Below are 24,139 nucleotides of genomic sequence, written 5' to 3'. Positions count from 1 at the left end.
TCAGTGCATCTGATCAGTGATCAGATCAGTGACGCAGGACAGGAGTAGCTGCAGATCACTGGTAGACATCTTCCTCCCACAATGTATGAAAATAGGACGATGCCATACAACTGATTATCTTCATGACAATGACAAGCAGTGTTGTGTGAGACCTATCCCAGCTGCTGTTGCCACTCGTTTGGCTGTGTGTTGTGGCACTGCGGAAACCGTCGGCACAGTCTTCCTGTAGCAGCAACTGGAAATACCACCTTGTCCTTAACATTGTGCCCCAGATAAATATCTGTTTTGATATGACTGCTTCAGTGTGTGTTTCTTCCTCTCTCTCTCTCTTCTCACCTTTTCAACAGGCAAGGCAACCCGCCTCTGCGACCAGGAGAGTGGCTGGCTGGAGCCGGACACATTCAACTGCGTATCCGACGCATTCGTGCCACTTTCCGAGCAGCTGCGCGTCCTGGAACGTGACAAGCTCCCTCTCAACACCTACAGCGCCGTCCGCGTCGCCAAGCAGCTCAGGGCTGCCACCAACGCTACCCACTCGGACCCGATTGGCCTGTACGGAACCGACGTCCTGCTGGCGTCTCGGCTCCTGCACCATGTACTCTCGTACGAGAACCACCAGGCAGGGCTCAACCTCACTCACCGGCAGGACCGGAGCTTCATCAAGAATTTGGTGCACGCTGCGAGCATCATCCTGGACACTCGATATGCCATGCACTGGGAGCGTGTGGCATCACTCACGGGACAAGGACCGGCACACTTGCTGAAGATGTTTGAGAAGTACGGCCACACGCTGGCGTCAAGCCGGCAGGACACGTACACAGAGCCGTTTGAGATCTCGGCTCCCAACGTCGGTAGGTGCACAAGCTAGTGAATGTTTACCGCATATGGGCACTCTTGAGAGCTTTCAAACCAACCATGGTGCATCAGTGGCTGGGCCATTCTACTGCTGAGCACGAGGGCATGGGTTTGAATTCCAGCCATGGCAGCCCGCATTCTTGTGTGGGCACAATGCAAAAACTCTATTGTGCTTAGATGTAGGTGCATGTAAAGAAAGAGCCAAGACAATCAAAACTGATATGGAGACCCTTACTGCAGTGTCTCTCATAGCCTGCGTGTTGCTTCAGGATATTAAACTCCATTATTTGAATTCTTGAATAGCTTCCTAAGTTTTGAAAAGGAATGTACACTGCATATGTCACATATATAAGTGTAGTTGAACCCATTTATAACAAACTCAATATTTCCTTAAAGAAAGCGGCCGTTGTATCAGTAGTTTGTTATATATGAACACGCCCTTCAAAACTCGCAAAATTAATGATGCCGAAGCTGCCGTCGGCAGTGACGATTCAACACCATTCTGGTCCAAAAGTCGAATTTTCAGTCTCTTCATTTTTGTTCCCGGCATTTTCCCACATTTAACTGTGACTTTCTGTCAAAAAATGTCATCTCAAGAATGAAATGCGGCGTCATAGCTCTTTCAAAACTGCACCCGGCTGGTTCCGATCACCTGCCATTTCGAAAATATGACTGCAGCCACCGCCATTTGTTCTTCCAGAGCTTGTGATATAATCTACTATCAGTGGGACGCATGTGGATTCTGTACATAGTAGTGAAGCATTCTAATTGACTGAAAGCAGAAACTACTGTGGTACGGCGGCATTTTGCAAAGTCTTGCTGTTAGGGCTGCAGCATCAGCCACATGCATGCAAAGAACCGTGAAGAGTCATTTTCTGTGTTGCTTGGGCCAAAGAAGTGTCAAGTTCAAAAGGTAGACTGCCATTGCGAACCGTTATCAGCAACGACACACTGTGATCTCCCAATAACGACGGAGTAACCCCCAACTCTTTGCAACTTTGCATGGCAGCGGCATGTTGTGCCACATTCACGCCGACTCGGACCATGTGAATATAAACAGCAACGATGGAGTAGGAGGTGTTTGCTGGGATGCGTCTTCAGGCATGGTTGAGCGCAGGGTATGGGATCAGAGTTCCAGGGTTAACGTTGTAGGCCGAAGCAACCTCCACCATTTGCAAAGGCGTTTATTAGTTACCGTTGTTTAGGACTAACTGTTAGGGCTGGGCACGAACTCAGCACGAGCGGCATTTACGAGCAAAATCACTGAAGAGGGCGACTCACTATATCGTTCCAATCCTTCTATACAATAGCAACATGTCCGGCCATTAGTCCAAATCATCCTAATAGGCGCAGTGCATACGGTGTCACACGGAGAACTGCACCACGAGTGCCGGAGGCCACCACTGCCGTGCGCTGTACCAGTAATGTTGCGCTGTACTGCCTTGCCCTAAAGCATGCTGGAGTCGAGCCTTGAAATCATGTTTGCCTAGTATGGCTGAAAGCGAGGGACTTTCCTTGTGGCTTCAGAAATCCGTACATGGCGCTCACTCATCACGACGACTGCATCTTCTTCACGTTTGGATTGAAGCGAGGGAGTGCGCTGCCGTGAGCCCGGTTCAGTCATGCTCCCGTGCTTGGGTGCGTGACCAAACGTCGCGTGGCCTTCCTTTTACCATGACTAAGTTTGAAGTGTTCTTTGTGACAGCACGGTGCTTTTGAAAATGTTTGTTATATCTGAATGCAGTTTCAATAAACCATATCAGAAAATCGTAAATGTAGTGAAATGTAGTCATTATAATCAATAATTTGTTATACCTGGGATCATTATAAGTGGGTTCGCCTGTGTACAAACTTTTTATTTGCATACTTCATACCCATTGTGCACAGAATATTTTCTAAAAATCAATATACAGTTCCTATGTTTCATAAACGTTTAACACCAACAGTGCATACCTGCACGCTGTGACTTCCTGCCATAGTGGTACTTCATGCCCTAAGATGGCTTTTGTCTTCTGTGCAGTGCTTGGAATGGACACCATATCAGCAGCTGAAACGAAAGGTTCCTTCATTGAGCACGGAGCTCCTGACGGACCATCGATCTGGCTACCTAAATACAACAACTATGTGCTGCGAAAGCCAAACCCCGAAATCACTTCCATCTCCCTCTCACTGGCATCCCTTGGCATCACTGCAAAGTCAGGTGTGTCTGCAGGCCATGCACATTGGCACGCATATAGTGCAGAAACTTGGAGGTTAACAAAGTTAAGGAATGTCCAATGAGTGGCAGAACGAAACATTTTACGTATAACATGTAGAGGAAGGAAGACTGCGGTGTGAATTAAAAAGAACAAGGGGTATCCGATATTCTAATGGAGTTTGGCTGGCCATGTAAAGCATAGGACAGATAAGTGGTGGTCTTCTGGAGTTACAGGATGGGTTTCAAGAGAAGGAAAGCGCAGTGGAGAACAGTAGAGAATTAGGTGGTGTGATGAAAGGAGGAAATTCGCAGGCCTAAGATGGGGTCAGCTGGCACAAGACGGGGGGCAACTGGCTATACTGGGGAGAGGTCTTTCTTTGACCTGCAGTAAACGTCAATAGGCTGTTGATTATGGTGAATGGCGCACAACTGTTTGGCAACCAGTCGGCACCTCAATACCCTGCTAATTGCTCCCACATTGATCACAGCAGAGATGGCAGGGGCTTAGTAGCTTTGGCATTCTGCTGCTAAGCACAAGGTTGCAGGTTCAACACCTGGCCATGGCGGCTACATTCTCAATGTGGCAAAATACAGAAACACTTTGGTACTTAGATATAGGTGCGTGTGAAAGAACCCCAGCTGGTCGACACTCGAGTTTCCCAATATGTTGCTTCTCATAGGCCATGCGTTTCTTTAAGGCATTGAACAGCATAATTTGACTTTACCTTTTTTTTATATAGATCGCATATTCACCAAAAGAATTGCCTCTTTTCATAATCGTTAAGCAAGCTTTCCTGTGAGGCTATGTGCCAAGCTAATGGCGACACCACCGTTTGTTGCGATTCGCACATATGAATGCAGTTTGCTTGTTTTACGACATGGGAACGTAGATATGGCCCCTAGATGAAGCATTGGGAGTTGAGCGAGTCGGTGTTAATTCATGATGACTGCACAATGCAAGGGAACATTACACAGGAGGGCAGAAGAGGCAAGCCCCAGCATATCTTCACTTTGTCTTCATTTGAACCATGCCTGGTCCCACCATTAGTTGGGATAATAAGCAATGCAAGGAAGCAAATAAGCGATGCAGGGAAGCAAATAAGCAATGCAAGGAAGCAAACCTAAAGATCATGCTAAAGCAGTGGCATAACCGAGACTTTACTTTGTAAGGTGTTATATGTTACTTGTAAGGTCATACATGGAAGAGTTTCTCTATCTTGCTTATAACCTGGATCAATATTCACAAAACAGCTTTTGCACAATGAATTGTTCGTAAGAGCAAGTGCGAGCCAACGGTGATGTTGGACATGTCATTAGCAAAGGTGGCTTGCCAATAGCGAATAGCATATTCAAGCAAAAGGCGTAATTTCTGTCCCAGCTCCTTTGTTTGAGCATGGCCGTCCCATTGAGGCTGATAGAACTTCAGGTGCTTTTCTGACATCTAAGCTCTCTCCCTGCCTACTTGCCTGTGCTAAAGTGATTTAACTACTCCAGATCAGGAGATTTATTCTCTTGGAAATCACTCATAATGCACTAGTTGGGAAAACTAAGTTATGGTATTGGTGAAGAAAATTGTGGCTGAAGTCAGAACTGCTTGTTCTCACTGCTTCTTGCTTCCTAATGAAGGTCTGAACTCTATCTTTGCTTGATATGACTGATTTCGCAGTGGTTTTGTAGATTAAGGTCTTTTAGCCACATGAAAGTTGGAGAAAAAGCTACCAGGTTGTGTTTTTGTGTTTACTATGAATTCTATACTTTTCTTTTTTTGGCGGTCGTCGTTAACTAACTAAACTTGAGCAGTTGTTGCCATTTTCTGTAACACTTGAAGCTGCCTTAGAAATACTGAGGTTTCCTCAATACCTTTATTTTTTCTTATTTTACCTGTGTTCTAACAAACGAGACGTGTACTGATGGGGTAAGTAGTCCATTGGCTAATTGACAAGCCTAATTGGTGAATTTACCTGGAATTAATAAATTTCTCTAGTGTTCTATCAACACTGTGGTTCGAAGAGACCTTAGCAAAAATTCATGTTTTTGAGTGAATGAAAAATGTGCTAATGAAGCGTGTAACTTTGGCGCATCTGTTGTTTTCAGAACCACCTTCCCGTAGCTTCACAAAGAAGGCAGTTGTTGTCTACAGTGTCTACCCAAACTTGGATGGCCTATTTCCAGCTGCTTTTGATCAAACCATAAGGTGCGTACAGCACTTAATTTTTTTCTTTGTATTGACATGCCAATATATTGACACATTTACATTTTGTCGTACCATCAATGCAGTGTAACAGTATGACAAAGTCTTTACGATTTGACTAGAGTATGATGACTCTATGCTGCAGTTAACTTGAATTAACTTTGTATTCTTGAGGCCAAAATTATTAACTGTCTGAGTAAGGAAAACTTAATGAAAGACAGAAATATGACTTAATATGTGAAAAATATATACATAGAGCATGAAATTACAGTTTCGTGGCCAGGACCTTAAATACTAATATCAGATGCAGAAACGCTTAAAGATAATGAAAATTTGCAAAATAGGATTGTAATATAGGAGTCATCATGAGGCTAGCAATTATTATTGATTGCTATGCCAACATGCAAGATTTCAGGATATACGATCTATATTTTATTTATCCAGTTATCATCAAATGTAATCTAATGATTATTAAATATTTTGAAACCAAATCACAATTTAGTAGTCATCACAAGCCTGGCAACTATTAGTATTAACTGTATTGTCAACACTTCTTGTTATTAAGCTATTGTAGAAAGTTCTCAATTTAAAATTAAAATTCGAATTTGTAAAATGTACTCACAATTTAGAATTCATCACAAGCCTTGGAATTATTATTGACTGCTCTGTCAACATGCATGATTTCTACGTCTATGAGCAGTATTTTTGATATCTGGTTATCATTAAATGTAATAAATCTATGATTAAGTCCTGCACTGAATTTTGCATAAAATAGGCTGATGATGATGGTATGATGATGACGATGAATTTTACTGTTAGTAACACAATACAGTCGACTTCCGTTAATTCGGCCCTGGCCGTACCGCCAAAACTGACTGAATTATCTGGTGGGTTGAATTAAACAAAATGCGAAAATAACTCCATTACGCACTGCCTATTCATGGCAGCTAGTATTTGCCAGAGTCTAAACACGCCCCCCGAATCAAACGTGCGTGCACTTTCTATGTGTCCGAAGTAGAAAGCTAATGTATAAGTTACATTAAAGCTCCCAAACAAAGTAGAAACCTAACGTGCACCTAAATTTTTAGTAGGAAAATTATGTGTTGAACAATGGTGGCCAGTTTTCTAAAGTCAGCTTCTCTCTAGGGTTACCTTTGAAATCAGCTTTGCCGCAAAACATTTATGTTATGCGGTAAAGCATACGAACGTCGCGAAGTTTGATTTGGTTTTGTATCCGATTGTGCCGCGCAGGCAATTTCCGGCCCAGTTTTTCTGAAAGAATAAAAAAGCCATGTGTTAGATTTGGATAAATGCCGTAATCGGACATTGTGAGCTACGGTTATTGCTTGAAACGCTTCCTAGGGCTGGCCAAAAAGAGGCATTTTCAACGGTTGAGGGCGTGTGTTCAATGCATTCGCTGTCCCCTAAGCTCCACCAAGACAGACACTGCCACAAGAAGGGTCGCTATTGAGGTCACGATAGAGGCCAGGCACATGAATGCTGACTGGCGAAGTTCAAATGCTCTGGCGAAGGCCAGTGTTAGGATCAATATAATGAAACTTTGGGCTCATAGAAATGCATGGGCGTTCAGCTGGGACCTTCAGTTGGGATCAGAATGACCAAAAGATTGAATTATTTGGAGTCAAATATAACGAAAGTTTACTGTACGTGCACACACCTATATAGGGGCACTTTTGCATAGCCAACAGATTTAACCTAGATTCCTTATATTTTTTATCAGAGCATTCACCTAATTCATGTTGTCTTGCTGTGACATGGTTCTGCCAACGTGTCCAACTTTGCAGGCAAAAGTTTGGTGTGGAACTGGCACTCGGAAGCCCTGTAACGACGCTGGTGGTCCAACCTGCCAACGCTGGCACTCCCGTCGGCCAGATCAAAGTCCGCTTTCGTTTCCCGAGGATTTTATCTCGTGGCGAGCACCCACAGTGTGTTTTCTGGATGTTTTCTTCCAGGTGAGACTCTCAATAAGCAGTTTGGATTAACTACTGGATTTGCACGAATACAGCATCACCCAAATTTTCTTTTCTTTCTGGAACTGCCTGAGAAAGAAGCTCGCATTGTGTTTGGTACCTTGCTTATAATTGGACACCTTGTCCCCATTTTAGGGCTTTGAATTGCAGCAAATTCGACTACCAGACAAGTGAGATGGGGGGAAAAGAGGACGTGGCAATACACCAAAGAGAATAGGGATGCACATTTGCAAGAGGGAGTGTGTATATGTGAGAAAGTGACTCGGTGCGATTTAATGCAACAATTTAGCAGTCAATGTACAGTCCTTTACTTTAGAAACCTTCTATGGGGAATACAGGCTGAATCACACAATTTGCTACCATGCACTTTGCTGCAGAGAATTGCACGTTAATTGTTTGCTAGACGTTGCAGTTACATTATGGTTTCTTAGTTCTCATTATAACACTTATGTTGCTTTTCATACTATCCGGTCCAACAAAAGTCACTCCTCACAAAATATCAGTGGTCACCTTGTGTTCATGAAAGTGTAGTAGTGTGCCAAGATTTATTGCCTTCAGGTTTAGGTGCACGTCCCTCATGTGGTTCTATATTTATTTATTGAGCTTAAACGAGCATTGAAGTAAGTTCACGTTCACATCGAGTGCTGTTACGTGGCTGCTCTCAGTTGCAGTTAAAGGCACATATGGCATTTCATGAACTGCAACTGAAATGCACAAGGTGAATCAGAAGGGGCCAGCGCCAACCTTGGGCTCTATGAGCAGCTAACAAGTATCTGAAATCTTATAAAATGCTGGTACTTAATATTTTTTTAGATTGGGGAATGTGGGTGTAAATTGCACCCTTTTTAATGGATGATTCTTAGGAGATGTTGGCACCTTAAGGTGGTGCCGGCTACTCGTTTTCACTTAGAACAAATATATAATAAATCTGAAATAAATGCAGCTAGAAATATTTTAAGGACTAGTGGTGCCACCTGGTGTATATGTGGTGAACTTCACAAAAAGAAGGTCTGAGCTGGAGTGCCTAGAATCAATGCGTCACTTGCATTCGAAATTTTGCTGTAAGCTCTGTCAAAAGCCTGTATGACAGGTGCCTTAAAATTGATTACAAGAGCAATTCACTTCCAACATTCACAACCTCCAAGAGCTACATTCTAAGCAGACAATGCTTACGTTGAGAAAACCTGTTAAGCTGTAGCTGTGAGTGGTGGTTAACATATAGATGATAATGTGTGGTTATCAAGATAACATAGAGAACTGATATGAGCATTCTCTTTTTTATTGATATAACAATAATGAAAAGTGTCAAGCTGACCTAAGAGCTTTCAACTTACTGTTTAACACCTGCTAAACAAAATTCAGTTAACTTTTAAGAAAGTAAAGCCTCTTTATTGAAGATGAAGTAAGAAATGCACAACTGTAAATAGCACTACCAACTTTCGCACATGCATCATTTCATCAGAGAAATAGTGTTGCATATAATGAAGGAGAAGGAAGGATAAACTTTATTGATAGAAACGAGCTGACATTGAAATCATTAGAGGTGGCTGGCATCCCTAGTCCAGGATGCCATGGGCCTGGGCTGATAGGTTGGCCCTGGTCATTCAAAAATTTTCTTCCTTTTAATGATGATTATTATTTTTTGCTGGAGTGACCATTGGCCACAAGGACTCCTTTGTCAGTACAGGTGTTTGACACAGAAAGCCATTATCTCAAACATTCATACTAGGTGACGAGATAGCACAGTAATTTCAACCTTGATTCATGCCTGGCCTTGCTGAAGTTATCTCCCTCTTTCCTGTCCTGTGTTTTGCATCAAAGTGGTCGTGGCAAGTGGTCAAGCCGAGGCTGCAAAGTTGAAGGATTTGATGCTGCGTATGTCAACTGCTCCTGTGACCACCTCAGCAGCTTTGCAGTTCTGACAGACATTGTCAGCCGTGAGGTATGGGTCTACGCAACATTTATTTTTATTTTTATTTTCACGGGCAGGGTACTTGGTTTTCATTGCATGTACTCAGTAGTCACAGGGCACCGAGTTTTACCAGAGTGGTTTCTTCAAACTGATTACACGCTACGAAAAATGTCTCAGTGTCTCAGTAGTTTTTTCATGATTACAACGAAGGCGCCAAATAAAGCAATGGAAGTTTCGTCCGTTGCTTTATTTGGCACTTTCGTTGTAATCATACATAACCAACTCGCCCGCGAGCACGTGCTCAGTAGTTTGTAATGCCATACTGTATTCTTTTTTTTTCAATAAAGTTTTTCAATAAAGGTTAATTAGATTTTTCGTTTAAATAGATCCTGGCCAGCGCCCAGCATTTCTATGGGACCCAAACTTTAGTTATTTCTATTCTAAAGTTGGCCTGCGCTGAATGGTCGGAACCTGACCAGTCATAACGCACGTGCCTGGCCCCTATGGTGACCCCTAAGCGACCCCGTTGGCAGTGGCAGTGTCCGTCTCGGCGGAGCTTACGAGACAGGGAATACGCTGAACACACGTCACCTCCAGTCAAAAACGCCTATTTTCTGCCAGCCATAGGAAGAGTTTCAAGCAATAACTGTAGCTCACAATGTCTGATTACGATATTTACCCGATTCTAACATGTGCCTTTCTTGTTTTCCAAGAAAATTGGAATGAAAATTGCCTGCACGGTGAATCGGACACAATACCATAAACCACCTTCGCGGCGTTTGTATGCTTCACCGTGTAGCGCAAGTGTATCGCTGCAAAGCTGACTAAAAACTATGCAGCGAAGCCGACTTTAAAAACCAGCCGCCGTTATGCAACACGTTAAATTCCTGGCCATTTTTCTTTTTTTTTTTGCTAAAAAATCGGGCGAGCGTTAGATTTCTACTTTCTTTAGGAGCATTAATGCTATTTCTACATTAGTTTTTTTACTTTGGACACATAGAAAGTGGGTGCGTATTTGATTCGTGTGCGTATTAAATTGAGCAAGTACAGCACAACGAATCAGCGGTGTGTAATGGCGTTATTTCTGCATTTCCTTTAATTCGACCCTCCGGATAATTCGATCAGTTTCGTCGGTCTTGTCACGATCTAATTAACGGAAATTGACTGTACTATGCTGATTTGTCACCACCGCTGTTTACACAGTGCCACTTCGTTTTCTTTCTTTCTCCAGCATTTGGCTGAGGTTTCAACGGCAGAAGGAGCGGTGGCCTGGTCGGGTCTGGTCGGCGCACTCGTCATGCTTTTCCTGACCTGGCTCGTGCTAAGCCTTCTTCGCGGAACCTGTACAAACTCCAACTCGATCCACCGGAACCTTGTTGGCTGCCTTTTCGTCTCACTGCTTCTCTTCCTGGTTGCCCTCAAGTTACGTCGAACACTCCTGTACCAAGAGGTCAGTGTTACAGTACGAAGCAGTTGCTGGTACTGGCAAATTCCACAAGTGAAACGTGGCACGCTTCGACACAAAATTGAGGCTTTGCAATGTTTGTGATCTTTTTCTGTTGTAGACAGATGAAATGTGAGCATGTTAGAATGCACATGTTTCAGTGTCCTAGTATTTCAGGTTGTTGATAAATTCACCCTTGCTTTGCGACCTGCAAGCCTCCTGTTTTGCTCAGATGGTGGAGTGATCACACCGGAAAGGTGTTGGTCCCAGGTTCAAATCCCATACCAGGGCGCATTTTTCTTCCTCTGCGAAGTTTTCTTTCTGAGAAACACACACAGGTTTCCTTTGTAGGTTTGTGCTACATTTAAATGGACGACAATTTTTCCTCTCATGAACTTTCTACCACCCTGTGTATAACTGCTCCTTCATTTCTGGTTTCGCCACTTTGTACGCAGTCTGCGTGATTTGAACTTGTACTCTTTAGTTGGGGGCATGCATCATTTCTTGCATCCAGCTACATAACAGTTTGAAATTGAATTTTTGAGATATTTCCTATAAGAGCTGTTTCATATTATACTTGCCTATTCACATTAAAATTGTTGTACAATGTTATGTGCTGAAAACAGCTCAACAGACAACAGGATGCTGCACAGGCAAAGGCTGTGTGGTTGCTGCTATTGCTTCTTGCTTTATTTTTTTGAAATTTTCACTTAGTAACTAAAACCATAATTGTTCTTAAAGGCAAACTACAACGAAATTGCGGATTTCGCAAGAAGCCTAGCTTCAGATATAGTATAGATATAGAGCACACTCCGGGCAAAATTTTAGGTTTGAAATAAGAGTGGATGCGTCACAAAACCTCACAGGAATATGTTTTTGATACGTACCGAAACTTAAAAAAAAAAAATACATTTCTGTTGCCACTCGCTGGAACTGACGTACAACCCAGAATGTTGAAAACCAGCACGGCTCCACAGCGTGACCTCCAAGCATGAGCGGTGCCTGCAGCTGACCACAACAGTCCGAAATTCTCGGAGACAACATGCTGAGATTTACGTCACAACCACCAGTCACAAGGTGCATGCATCATCTGCTTAGGTTCTAGTTAAAGGCTGGTAATAAGAAAATTAGATGTTTACAGCCCTGCAGGTTTTTAAAGATTGCTTCGATAATATATGCTACTCATTTCTAACCAATTTACCCAATATGACTTTGAAGTTGGCCTGGAATCATTGGCTTTTCTAGGCCAATGATTCCTGGAGGAATCATAATGCTTTACAGCAAATAGTATCCCACATGAAAAAAAAAGCAAGCGCTAACACTAGTCCTAGAAATCTGACTCACCAACTATGATGACATAACTTGTCATTTTCAAATGACGTATAAATGTGGCTCTTCCTGATATTTTGTAGAAGTCCAAGAGTCGCATCAAGCTGAACTTGGGCCTCTGTGCGGCATCTTTGGATCATGCTGCCAAAGACATGTCACTTGCATTGGGTGGCATAAAAATGTTCTTCGAATATTTTGTGGCCGAAGAACCATACACTGTCTTCAATGCCTTCATTTGTTGGCAGTTCATGAGAAAAGCCTTTAATAGGTTGCAAGAAACTGCACTGATAATTTTTTATTTAGCCTTTGTCATTTGGATATGCAAAATATAAGTTTCTCACTTCAGTAATCAGATTAGGAACAGAAAGGGTTAAATAAAAGTTACAAGTCAGAACTGTGTGTGTGTTCGTTTATTGTGTTTCACTTTCCTCGCTTTTCGCCGTGTTCTCACCAAGGCATGTTTTTTGCTTTAACTCGGGCAAAAGCATTGTGCAGCTTTACGGTCCAACGGAACCCTCACATTTTGATGCTTTCATTTCGAATGCCCTTACTCTGCAGTTTCCTTGCAAGCTGCTGGCCATCTCTCTGCACTATGGCTTCCTGTGCGTCTTCTCGTGGCTGTCGCTGGACGCAGTCCACCTGTATCGCATGCTGACTGAGATGAAGGACGTCAACCACGGACACATGCGCTTCTACTATTCTCTCGGCTATGGCGCACCAGCCGTGGTTGTCGGGTTGGCCGTCGGGGTGCGGGCTGACCACTACGCCACCCACAACTTGTAAGTTGTTCTGAATGAAATTACATATCTCTGTCTTGCCGGGTGAGAGAAAGGTCTTTAATAAAACCTGGCAAATCAGTTCTGCAGAATCCCGCAAGGTGGAGGAAGCATCATGAAAGGGAAGAATTGTCATCCACCCAAATGTAGCACGAAGCTTCAATGGAAACCCATACGGGTTTCCCAGAAAGAATGCTTCGCAGTTGAGGAAAAATTCGTCCTGGTCCGGTGTTAATTAAACTTGTAATGACTGAAAGTTGAGGAAGTTAGTAGGGATTCATGTTACTGAAAGGGGGCACTATTTGTGTTGTCCTTTCAATTTCTTCTTGTGTCTGTTTTTTCATACCTTCCTTGCAGTAACATGATTCTCTTTAATGAAACACAGAGAATTAAGCTGGCATATACGTAAGGACCTACATGCTACTCTGCATAGGGAAGGGGACAGAAAGGCCCTAGGAGGAGGAGGGTGGAAAAAAGGAGAGAGAAAAAAAGAAGGCAATAAAATATATAGTCATTGTATGTAAAAATGGGACAAAAGTGGTGGTATTGTTGTAAATAGGATATCTAGGTCTTGTCAATTATGCCAATGTCCTGAAGTAATAACAACGGAAAATTTCGAAAGCTTGACATTGCTCTGAAGGAGAAGGCATAAAACCTAGTATGTTTCCTTGACGTAGTGATTCTTGGGAAGGCAGACCTAGGTTTATGTCACCTGAATGGAATTAGATGTATTGCAACATGCAACTCTCTCAAAATGTAAGCCACGTCCAACAGACCCCATCAACCCTCCTACGTGATCTTCAAGCACTGTGATACGTTTGCAAATTAGCATACAAGCATTCTTGCGGCATATATTTGACCGGTTATGTCGGAGCACTCTGAAAGATCTTTATAGTGTTCATGCAAAGCAGCAATGGAGCTCTATTACAAGGACGAATTAGTTTAGTGGCACATTCCGGCTATGTTAACACTATTGGAGGAGGCTTATTATCGTAATAAGGCTTATATTCTTTGTTAAATTACTTTTAGAAGCTTTACAGGAGTGCTTGGAAACTATGGTTAGTCAAATGTGTTATCAGCTGTGGGTTAGGACAGGTTGGGTGAATCAGTGAGTGGCAATTCAAAATAACTTCTTATCTCTATTAAAGAACAAGCTGCTGACAATTACAAGCCTTAAGCAAAGCCTGCTGAAAGTTATAAGCACCTTAACCTGCGCTGTTCGCCGTCGTACACTCACTACCGTAGTATATAATACTAGGTGCCACATAGCTACAGTAGGCATTTGGCTGCATGCCCTTTCTGATGCTTGTCCAACTCAGGTTGCCACATTTCAGCAGCTGCGAAATTTTCTACCGAACTACTCTTTAGTTGGTCATATTTTGCAGAGCACTCTTTGTTTTACCTGATATTTCCTGAAGGTCATGTCAATTTTTTTTTGTACGCAGGTTGAAATTGCGTATGTGCTGTGATGAACATGTGGTGTGCACATATGAAACATGGAGAAAGGTCCAAAGCACTGGTCTTGCTTTGTTTATTGATATGCATATGGCACCTGAACTCCCACATATGATGATGTTTACCCGAACGTTGGCTAAAAAATGATACGAGTTTCTCCTTTTTTTTTTAGTTGCTGTAGAGTGTTTTCTTATGCCATGGCTAGAAGGAGTGAGCTGTAGAAATCTGAACTTTATGAAAACATTTTCTTTTTCTTTGCAGTTGCTGGCTTTCAATGTATGAGAACATTGTCTGGAGCATGGTGGGACCAATCTGTGTCATGGTTCTGGTAAGCTTTGTCATGTGACATTGTAGCGAGGGTTATTGAATTGAGGGAAGGAGTGGTGGTTCTTCATTTTTTTTGGCGCCTTTACGCAGGCAACCCTTGTGATCTTCTCGCTGTCAATACGAGCTAGTGTCCAGATCAAGGACACTGTCATGGACTTTGGAAACTTGAGGTTAGTGAAATGCTAAAACGAACCACCTATGCAGGCCTCATGATTTTTTTTATTTGTTTACCTTGAAAGCTGTTTTTGACACCATATGGGGGAAGAGACAAACATGTCATGCTTATATGGCAAAATATTATAGACTAATCATTTTTGTGCGTGTACCTTACATGGCCTCCGAGATGGCGGCGACATTCTGTGTAGTGTAGTCTACCGTGGCCACCACAGGAAGATGCGACAAGCCATTTTGCCGCTGCGACACTCAACTTTTAGTCGAGGCTTTGTCCACTTGGCCTCTCCGCTGTGTAGCTGGCAGCGCGCTAGTGGAGATCAAGAGAGGGAGAAAGCCGGGTATTGGTGCGATAATTATACTTATAATTTAAGGATTTGAAAAATTTTCGCAGCATGAGATTCATGGGACAGCATACTCTAATAGTGAGGACATTCTATGACAAGTTCGAAAAATGTTTCAGGGCCTCTTTAAAAACGAGAGATTCAAGGCAAAGGAACCAGTTTTGCTGGCCAATGTTAAAAGTAGTGGCACATGCCAGAAGTTCTGATGTTGAACCTTGTTTTTCTAAGCCTTACTTGTTTCCTTATCTTCTGGGCTATTTCTTTATCATTTCACAGCAAACTTAATTCACCAAACTGCTAGAATTCTTACAAGAAGACAATGTAATAATGAAATTATAATGATTTTTACTCTCAATGGTAATTAAACATACCTGTTTATTGATTGTAAACACACAGAGAACTGAATTACGGAGCCAGAGGAAACTTTCCAGCATAGCGAGAGCATAGAACAAACAGGAGAGAGTCGCGGCTACAGTGAGTGATCACCTGCAAGGACCACTATGCACCACTCTAGTTGTCCATGATCCCACGCAATACTCCAGACATGCATTATACAACATCATAGCTGCCCTCATGTAAAAATGAACAGATAAACGGTGTGGGAACTGTAACAACACGCAGTTAAGAATGACCTGTAGGACTGTAACTAAGACTTACGTGACAAAGACTTACGTGGTCTTGTCGTTCTTGCAAGCACCATCTTGAAGTACTATTACACGGTGAAAGCAGCCGGCAGAATGGAAAAAAGCGGCATCACGGAGGCAGTGTCAGCATCCGTGTCATCCCACTTCTTTGTCTTCTCCTTTTGCTTCACTGCTTTAGGATATTGCCCACGCACTGCGGTGGACATGTAGCAATAGCATTCTGCTGCAACCGCCATCTCCTGCAACTGCAATAGCAATCCTGCAATAGCAATCTCCTGCAACCGCAGCTGCATTACAATAGGGGCAGTGAGCGAAAGCATTCATGTACTTAGGTTTAGGTGTGTGCTAAAGACTTCCCCATGGTGAAAATTAATCCAGAGCCCTGTGCTCTGGTGCTCCTCATAGCCTGTGTGTTGCTTGTAATGTTAAGCCTAATCAATCAGTGAATCAATTAATCAGTCGCCCGTGTTCTTCTTGCAGAGTTCTGCTGTGGGTCAGCGTACTGCTTCTGCCGCTGGTCGGCAGTTGCTGGACGCTTGCTCTGCTGTCGGTCAGCGACGAGCCACCAGAACTGCGCCTCGCTTTTCCAACAGTTTGTCTCATCACTGGCATCTACATCTTCCTCGGCTACTGCATTCTGAACAGAAGGGTTTGTGTGCAGTTCCTTGCAGCCTCGTCGCAGCCTCGTCGCAGCCCACGTGTCTCACATTGTGACAGCCCCCTTGGTTATGCAGTCACATGCAATTTTTGCCAGTGCTGAACAGTAATGGTATACTTGCCACCACCTTAATTACATAGTCTGTGTGGAATGAACCCAAAACTCCCTTACACAACCTCCACAATTACTCTGGTGACTAATGGGCTTCTAGGATTACAGAAGGAAATACAGAAAAAAACACACAATTCTCTTATGTGATAAGCGATACTATAATGGTTATGAAATGCTGCAGCAAGAAGTAGATGCTTCATGCAATTAGTGATAAGACATAAACCACTCACAAGTGTTTGTGGCAGTAACTGCAGAATTTGCACATAGTTTTCTAGCAGCTTAGTTGTCAAATTATTTTAAAAGGTTGCTATATTAGTGTTGTCACCAATGCGACAACACTGACAGTGTAAATAACTGCCTCGTTGGTTTTTCTTCTGTTTTGTTTTGTTTGTTTAGGTTCGTCAACATCTGTGCTATGTTTGGGCTAGGATGAGGGGCAAGAAAATTCCTTACGACGAGAGTCTCAGTGGAACCAGGGCTTCCATGATTTCGGTTCGTATTGAGTTAGTACAGTACTGTCATGTTGATGTATAGTAAGTCAGTGTCTCTATAACCCCATTGCACTAACACAAATATATATTAGTTTGGTGTGATTATTAGAACGAATAGGTATTTAGCATATGTATTTCACTGCAGAGTGTGAGAAACCAAATTGTGTATTTTATAATTGACTCTTAAGGAATTCAGTACATTGTGCAGTGCACAGATAGCTTTGTTCCTCTTATGTTTACTCATTATCAAGGCTGAGTTAGTGTGTGCAGGGTGTCTACCAACCGGAAAAACCGGGAATTCTCAGGGAATTTGAACAGTCTGGAAAAACTCGGGGAAAACTCAGGGAATTTGTGCTTCTATCAGGGAAAATTAGCTGTAACTTTATTGAAAGGGAACGAAAGTCGTGTTAATGCTGGCTCCAGTAACAGAGGAATCGCAACGAATCGTCATTGACGCCGTGTCATCGGCACGATGTATTGCCAGAGTAGTTAACGACCGATTTTCTAGACGCCCGATTTTTCGGACATGCCCGATAATTTGCACGGTTTTACGGCACCACCACGTACTGCATATAGTCAATGTATATTGCCCTGACTGCAGGTCTGAAATGGCATTAATCAAAGCCGCCACCGCCGCTATTTTGATTATCCCGCCGCCTCGAACCGGCACTCTAGCAGGCAGATCCGCTGGCAGCCGTAACCACCACCGCGGCAACGTTAGGCCTAGCTGCTTCTATGTTCGCTATTAAGCTTCTTGCCGTGCGGTGCCGTGTTTTTCATTGAAAGAATTCGCCGCTATCACCAATGGCACCGACTCCGCCTTTGTAATCCTCGCGATTTGCTTTGAAGCTCGCAGAGCACAGCGCGTTGCGTAATGCCAGTCTCCGAAAGTTAGCTTCGCCTCAGTACATTAGTGTTAGGCGGTGAAGCATAACAAGCGTGGGAAGGGGGCAATTGTGACGGGACACAGTATGTATTCCTTAATTACACATGCGTGCACCCCGTCTCCTGTCACAGTACAAGCCCTGATATGCCTAATAGGCGTACTGGCAGGCCTTCAGAGCTTTTTCAGACGTGCCTGTGGTAATTTTAGCCCTTAAAGGCAGTTAAAGACATGCATAAATTTTTTTCAGACTGCCCGTTTTTTTTTTCAATTTTTTTTGCGGCCCCTCGGAAGTCCGAAAAATCAAATGTTGACTGTACAATTGACCAAGAGGATGCTTCAGATGATCCATGTGGTGAAAGCGTGGTAGAAGGAGGATGAGAACAGAAAGGACCGACACACTGAGGAATTAACGGGAAAGGAAGGGTGCCGCCGCCTTTTTGAAGGAGCTTGAGCTAAAAAAACTAAGTGTTGGCTGATGCTGAGACACAGGTGTCCCTCGTCCAAACCAAAATAAATTGTTTAAGCCGTGAAACCCAACACTGAGATGTTGTGTACGGGCTGAGAGTATGTCAAAACAGTTTAGGTTGACTTCCCAGCTGCTGAGAGAGAACCTTAGTTGTGAAAAAGTTCAGGACCTCATACAGATGAGCTTGCTATCAGTTGATAGAAATAGCTGATATTCAAAAATATTTACTTATGTATGCACCTCCTTTTCATTCGTATTTGAAAACGTTCGACTCAATTTGGAATGGGCTTTACCATTTCTTTCGCTGTGCATTTTACTAACACCTTCCTTCTGTTTTCTTTTTAAATAAAATAGATATTACTCCTTACTATTCAAACTGGATTAAGTCATTTTTTTGTTTTAGCATGCTTACTAGAGAGTGACAGCATCGGGCAACGTGGTGTCAGCCTGTCTTGACATAAAACAAAGTTCTGGCTCATTCAGGGAATTTTGCAAAGGTGCTCAGGGAAAACCTGGAAAACTCAGGGAATTTGGAAATGTCAACTTGGTAGACACCCTGGTGTGAAGCGCAGCATGCTCATGTGATATCCATGTGCTAAATAGGCTGGTGATTTTTTCTCTGCTCTGTCACTTCCCAGAGGTCGGCGCTAGCGTACCACAACTCATCCTTTGACATACTTCACCGCAATGTTGGAATATCAACTTCGTCGACGACGAGCCGCTCCACAGCTAAGACATCGAGCAGCCCCTGGAATAGCAATGGAAGGGTTCATCATCGCAGAAGCCATGTGCACAATGGTAGGAAGACTACGGCCTTTCTGTCTATATAGTCGATGTCAAATCAAGCATGCAAGATATACTTCTGCATTCCTGCTCCTCCGTGCTTAAGAAAAAAGGGGGGGGGGGGGAGGGGGGACTTGCAGATGCCACACATTGTGGCAATCGATGTGTGCGAAGAACTCAGCCGTGCATGCAGGCAATTGCCTCTCCTCGTCGCCACAAACGACGGAAAAGACATGTATGGTTAGACCTTGATATAACCAGGTCGGGAAAATCAGCAATTTACTTCTTAATTGCATAATTTTGTTGTATTGAAATTCAACCTTTTGTGCACATAAGCACAGTCACCGCCGGATGTTTCTTACACGGAAGCAGCCACGAAATTTTCTGAATTATCGGGCAATCATAAAACCAAGTTTCAGTGACGAAGAGAATTTAATTTTGTTGAATTTGATAGTTGATGACCAAAGACATGGATTCATGTTATGTTAACAATATCTTCACATTGATGGCACGATGCGAAGCCTGTGATGCATTTGTGTTCACTCTGCCACTGCAGCTTGATAGTGTCGCCTGCAGCGGGATGACACTATCATCAAGAGCGCAGGCAGAAAGGAGCAAATGCTTCATCTGCCTCTCACTTCAACTTGTCCCCGAAACTCGAGATTACGCGATATCCAGCACTAAACACGCAGGAAGGAGGCGCACATATGAAGCCACAGTTATCTCGGCTTGCCCAGCCTTTACGTCTGCAGCAAATTACCTTAAAGGTAGGGCACCTGGGTCGCATATGCGCTCACCCGCGCTAACAGCCAGAGAAGGAGATGCGTGCTCACATGTCCCCCACTCCCCTCCCCCATCACGCGCTTGCCCCCTCCTCTCCTTCCCTTCCCTTGCTGGTGCATCAAGCCACTATCCTTCTCGGCTCATCCTTGCCCACTTTTCCTGGCATCCACAATACACGGCATGCAGGGCTTGATAGAGTCTTATCGCACTTGGACTTTATATGGAGCATGATGGCGAGGAAGTCTTGCTCCTATGCTGCTATACTTCAGCAGCCACTCTCTGTAGCACGGCGCATGATTTGAGAGGTGCGTTCACAAGTAGCTGCATGTAATTCCATCTGTGTCAGCGGGAGTTTTCATTTATTGCCACACTATTCATGCGTGGCGGCAGTGAAATTTTGTTATATTGAAATTGTGTATTGACACACTGCCTTATATATTGAAGCTCAAGATACATGGTGTTCTGTGAACAAGAAGTTATAAAATGTTGAATACTTCATTATATCAAGAATTTTGTTATGTTGATGTTTGTTACAATCAGGTTTAACTGTGTAGCGAGAGTCTCACTACAAATGAATGGCATCATCACTTGTGTCATCCAGTTGGCACCGTGGCTTCCCCTTTAGGTGCTCCCCTCACCCTGCGACAACATCACTTGTGGCAATCAGTCAGTACAAGGACCACTACCTCTCTTTCCTCCTCTCAACCCTGAACCTATCTTCCCCTTCCTCTATACATATCAACCACCACTGACCACATCACCTAAAAGGCTGTCAGAAGCCACAAAGAAGCTTTTAAAAAATTTTCTTATCAGGTAGGAGACACCATCATGCTTCAGTAATAAACAAACACGCACACCATGGTAAGGCATGCATGGCCATAAATGGCAGGAAGTAGGGTTGCCGACCGTCTTGAATTTAGCGAGACAGTCGCGATTGTTTTGTAAATGTCCTGTGTCGACCCAGTCGAGATGGCCACATGTCAGAACTTTTGCTGTTGCTTTTTTTTCTACTGAATATCCATAAATGCACGCGATTTCATTTTTATAATGCCTGACAACTCGTTTGCACATCCTTCTTTTTTGTGTTCTGTTGCATTGTCTACACGCATAAACATAAATGCAGTTTCGTTTTTGTCACGGTTCTAGGTTTGTTGCAGGGTTTAACCATTCACAGTACCTCTATTCTTATTGATAGCTGTGTTAGGCAACTATAAGGCACTTCTCATGTTGTGAATCACTACACAGTCGTAATGTACAAAATTTGTTCTGCTTTGTTGCACATACCGACTGGCATCTCTTGGAACTGAGATGGGAGGGAAAAGGGGGAGAGAGGAGAGGTAAGCAACAGCCGACCCTGGCTGTTCCCTTACGTCTCCTCCCTTCCCCTCCTCCCGACTTCATCCACTCGAGAGTTGGCAACCCTAGCAGGAAGGGTAGTGTGAGGCAAGGAGACACTGAGAATAAAAATAACCGAACACAGATGCGTGCACAAAGTGAGAGCTGTTGCAGTTGTGAGCAGAGCCGGCAAAGAAATGCGTACTGGAATGTGTCTCAGTGACACCAACAACAGTGTGTGTGCTTAGAAGCCAGTATTTTACATACACACCAATACACGTGGCAGAGACATGCTGCAGCTGACTGCATGTGTTGAATGGGGTGTGGCCTTTGCTGTGTCGAATGCTGCAGACATGCGTCGACATCGGGGAGAGAGAAGGTTAAGGGTGATGCTGCAATGAGGAAACAAAACACGTGCACAGTAGGAGGTGCACGGTAGGAAAGAAAGCTTGCATGGGAATTTGCAGTGCAGTGACCTGTTTGGATGTGCTGCAAGTACAAAGTGTTGCTTATGTGCGCAAAATTATTTGCCGATAGATCCTGACGCGGGCGAAGTGGTACGAAAGCGCCGCACCACGTCAGACTCGGACTCGGAAATGTCCCTGGACCACGCCTCCCTTGACCTTGCATCAAGTCACTCTTCAGATGAGGAAGAGTCAAAGCCATCCTGGAGAGATACCTCTGGCCTCCCAACTGTTCGTGAGGAAGGTATGGATCCATGCTAATATAGAATGTTTTCAGCGGTGTGGTTTGTTTACAAGTATATGTTCTTTTGGTGGTGGCGACTTCTGCAAGATGACTTGAGTCCCTGACTTACGTTAGCCCACATGTTAGCATCAAGCTAGCTAGAGAGTAACTGCTAGTGGAAACAAGTTTCCTGGACTGGTCAGTCTTCACTGATGTGTAATCAACTAGGCTACACATGGCTGCTAGCTTAAATTTGGCTCACTGCTACATATGCAAAATACATTTTGAGCAATTTGTGAAACAGATTATTGATTGTAGCAGGGAAAGTCTTTCCCCTAAGATACGCTAATTATTGTGCGCTGCAAACAAGCAAATTGAGCATACCGTGATGTCTAAGCAATTAAGCCTGTGCTGCACCGTTATTTGCAAGACCCAACCGAATGCTGAACTTACGAAAGAACTGAACTTCTTTGCAGCTAATGCGTAAATCTCGCAGTCAGATGTTTTCATTGTTTTGACACCTTTTGTACATGCAGCTGTCATGATCTGGGTTTTTCGAGGCTCTGCGCTCAGGCCATGAGAAAGTCTTTCCTTTGCACAAATTATATTTCACAAACTTTCTCAGTCCCTCGTAGTACTCTGTGTTTCGGCTATCCAAACTTAAAGCCCCTCCATAAACGTTTCCGCCAACCAGGTTAAGTACCGCCAACCTGCCCTCCTCCTCCACGCTCCCCTCCCACTCACCCCCTTAGCTTCCGGCGGCAAGCAGAACTTACGTAGCTGCAGCTTGGAAATTCCGAGTGGAAGTGACACTTTGTTTTTTAGCGTTGTTTACTTTCGCGCCGCTGAAGAGGCTTTAATTGCACGAGTTGCGGTTGAAACTGTGAATGCGACTCCATCCAAGAACCACCGCCTACTGTAACCAGCGATCTGCTCGTGTTCGCTGCTTCGCGTCAACCTGAGATGGGTTGTGGCACGAGCGATAACGTACAGTGGAATGTAGTGCCTGGGCGCTTGGAGACCACTGCCGTTTTTCGTGCATTTGGACAACAGCGACCGCGAACTACTACTTCAGCGGAATACAACAGCTTGTCCCCTTTGCATTCTTCTTATGGTGACTGCCACAGCCCTGCTAAGCACGCGCGGGCATCTCGCCATCGTCTAACAGCAGTCAAAGCGGAAATTCCCGCAGCGCAACTCCAGGAAGCCGAAACGCCAGAACCGGAAATTTTTAAATCGGAAATGCCGGAACCGGAAATACCGGAACCGGATTTGGTGTGAGCAGAAAAGGCGGCGCACAACAAAGGTTGTCGCTACTCAAGAAAGCGGCAGTGGCGCGTAGATGCAGTGGCTTTATCCAAACTGTGCTTGAACCACGAATAAAAACAATATCGTGACTCATTTCGTTTTCCTTTCCAGATGTGCCGCTTCCTCCCACGACAACTATGTCACCCGTGTCTACTGCTCCAGTCACCATGTCCGAAGTCATGTCACCGATAGTCTACAACGGTGGCAGTCTGTGGGACTGCGGGTTGCCTCCACAGTTGGGGCAGCACCAGCAGTCGTTGGCTTCGCCACAGCAAGGGGTGCTCACGTCTGTTCCCACCCTGGGCTCATTGACCACCTCCCACAGCTACGGCACCGCGGCTGGGATAACCTCTATCTACAGTCAGTCGCCGTTGGTGCCAACTTTGTCATCCCCACAGGGCCTGCTCTCTCCCTCGTCTAACGTTCAGTGGGCTGATGAGGACGGCGAGTTCAGGAACAACCTCGATCAGCCGACACCCAAGGGCAAGGACGGCCTGTGCCACAAGCCAAACATGCCGCCACTAGCCGCATCTGATTCTGAGTAAGAATTGCGACAGCCAGGGTTATTGGAGCTGTATCCTTGATTTATTGTTGTTGTTGGGGACGCTTTCACTTTTGTATGACACGTCACCCAGCATACCACGTCATAGAAATAGTGGCCATTCTGCTACTGTATACGAGCGCTGTACATCCTGAAGCTAATGTTGTTGGGAGTTGTGTCATTGCTTTTGAATCTTATTGCAATATTGACCATCAGGTATTACGTTTCGGGTAGTCTTATGCTTGTGGTAGCTGAGATGCGATGAGCGGCCACGTTTATTGGAGGAGCCGGCATGGCCGTGGATGCGGGCACATTGAACACGGCCGAACAATCAACGAATATTGCGACCATTTAGCCGGGCACCTAGCTCGTTCCCTTCCGCATGCCTAGCGAACTAGCTCTTTATCGCCATTATATTAACGGTGGACCTTCAGGGGCCACCACCTAGCGCGAA

General features: G+C 44.2%; 1 protein-coding gene across 1 annotated transcript in view; it reads left to right on the top strand.

Moving 5' to 3' along the window:
* Window positions 1–24,139, top strand: part of stan (Protocadherin-like wing polarity protein stan) — a 72,474-nt gene that overhangs the window by 44,279 nt on the left and 4,056 nt on the right. The window contains exons 19-32 of the mRNA XM_065424488.1: window positions 348–851; window positions 2,876–3,055; window positions 5,147–5,246; window positions 7,049–7,216; window positions 9,056–9,176; window positions 10,378–10,596; window positions 12,478–12,698; window positions 14,412–14,478; window positions 14,568–14,647; window positions 16,117–16,285; window positions 16,802–16,897; window positions 18,887–19,046; window positions 21,687–21,857; window positions 23,256–23,685. Of these exons, the coding sequence (XP_065280560.1) occupies window positions 348–851; window positions 2,876–3,055; window positions 5,147–5,246; window positions 7,049–7,216; window positions 9,056–9,176; window positions 10,378–10,596; window positions 12,478–12,698; window positions 14,412–14,478; window positions 14,568–14,647; window positions 16,117–16,285; window positions 16,802–16,897; window positions 18,887–19,046; window positions 21,687–21,857; window positions 23,256–23,685 (2,686 nt within the window). The remainder of the gene's footprint in view (window positions 1–347; window positions 852–2,875; window positions 3,056–5,146; window positions 5,247–7,048; window positions 7,217–9,055; window positions 9,177–10,377; window positions 10,597–12,477; window positions 12,699–14,411; window positions 14,479–14,567; window positions 14,648–16,116; window positions 16,286–16,801; window positions 16,898–18,886; window positions 19,047–21,686; window positions 21,858–23,255; window positions 23,686–24,139) is intronic.

Source organism: Dermacentor albipictus, chromosome 6 (assembly GCF_038994185.2).
Source record: "Dermacentor albipictus isolate Rhodes 1998 colony chromosome 6, USDA_Dalb.pri_finalv2, whole genome shotgun sequence".
NCBI lineage: Eukaryota > Metazoa > Arthropoda > Arachnida > Ixodida > Ixodidae > Dermacentor > Dermacentor albipictus.
This window is presented reverse-complemented; position numbering and strand designations above follow the sequence as displayed.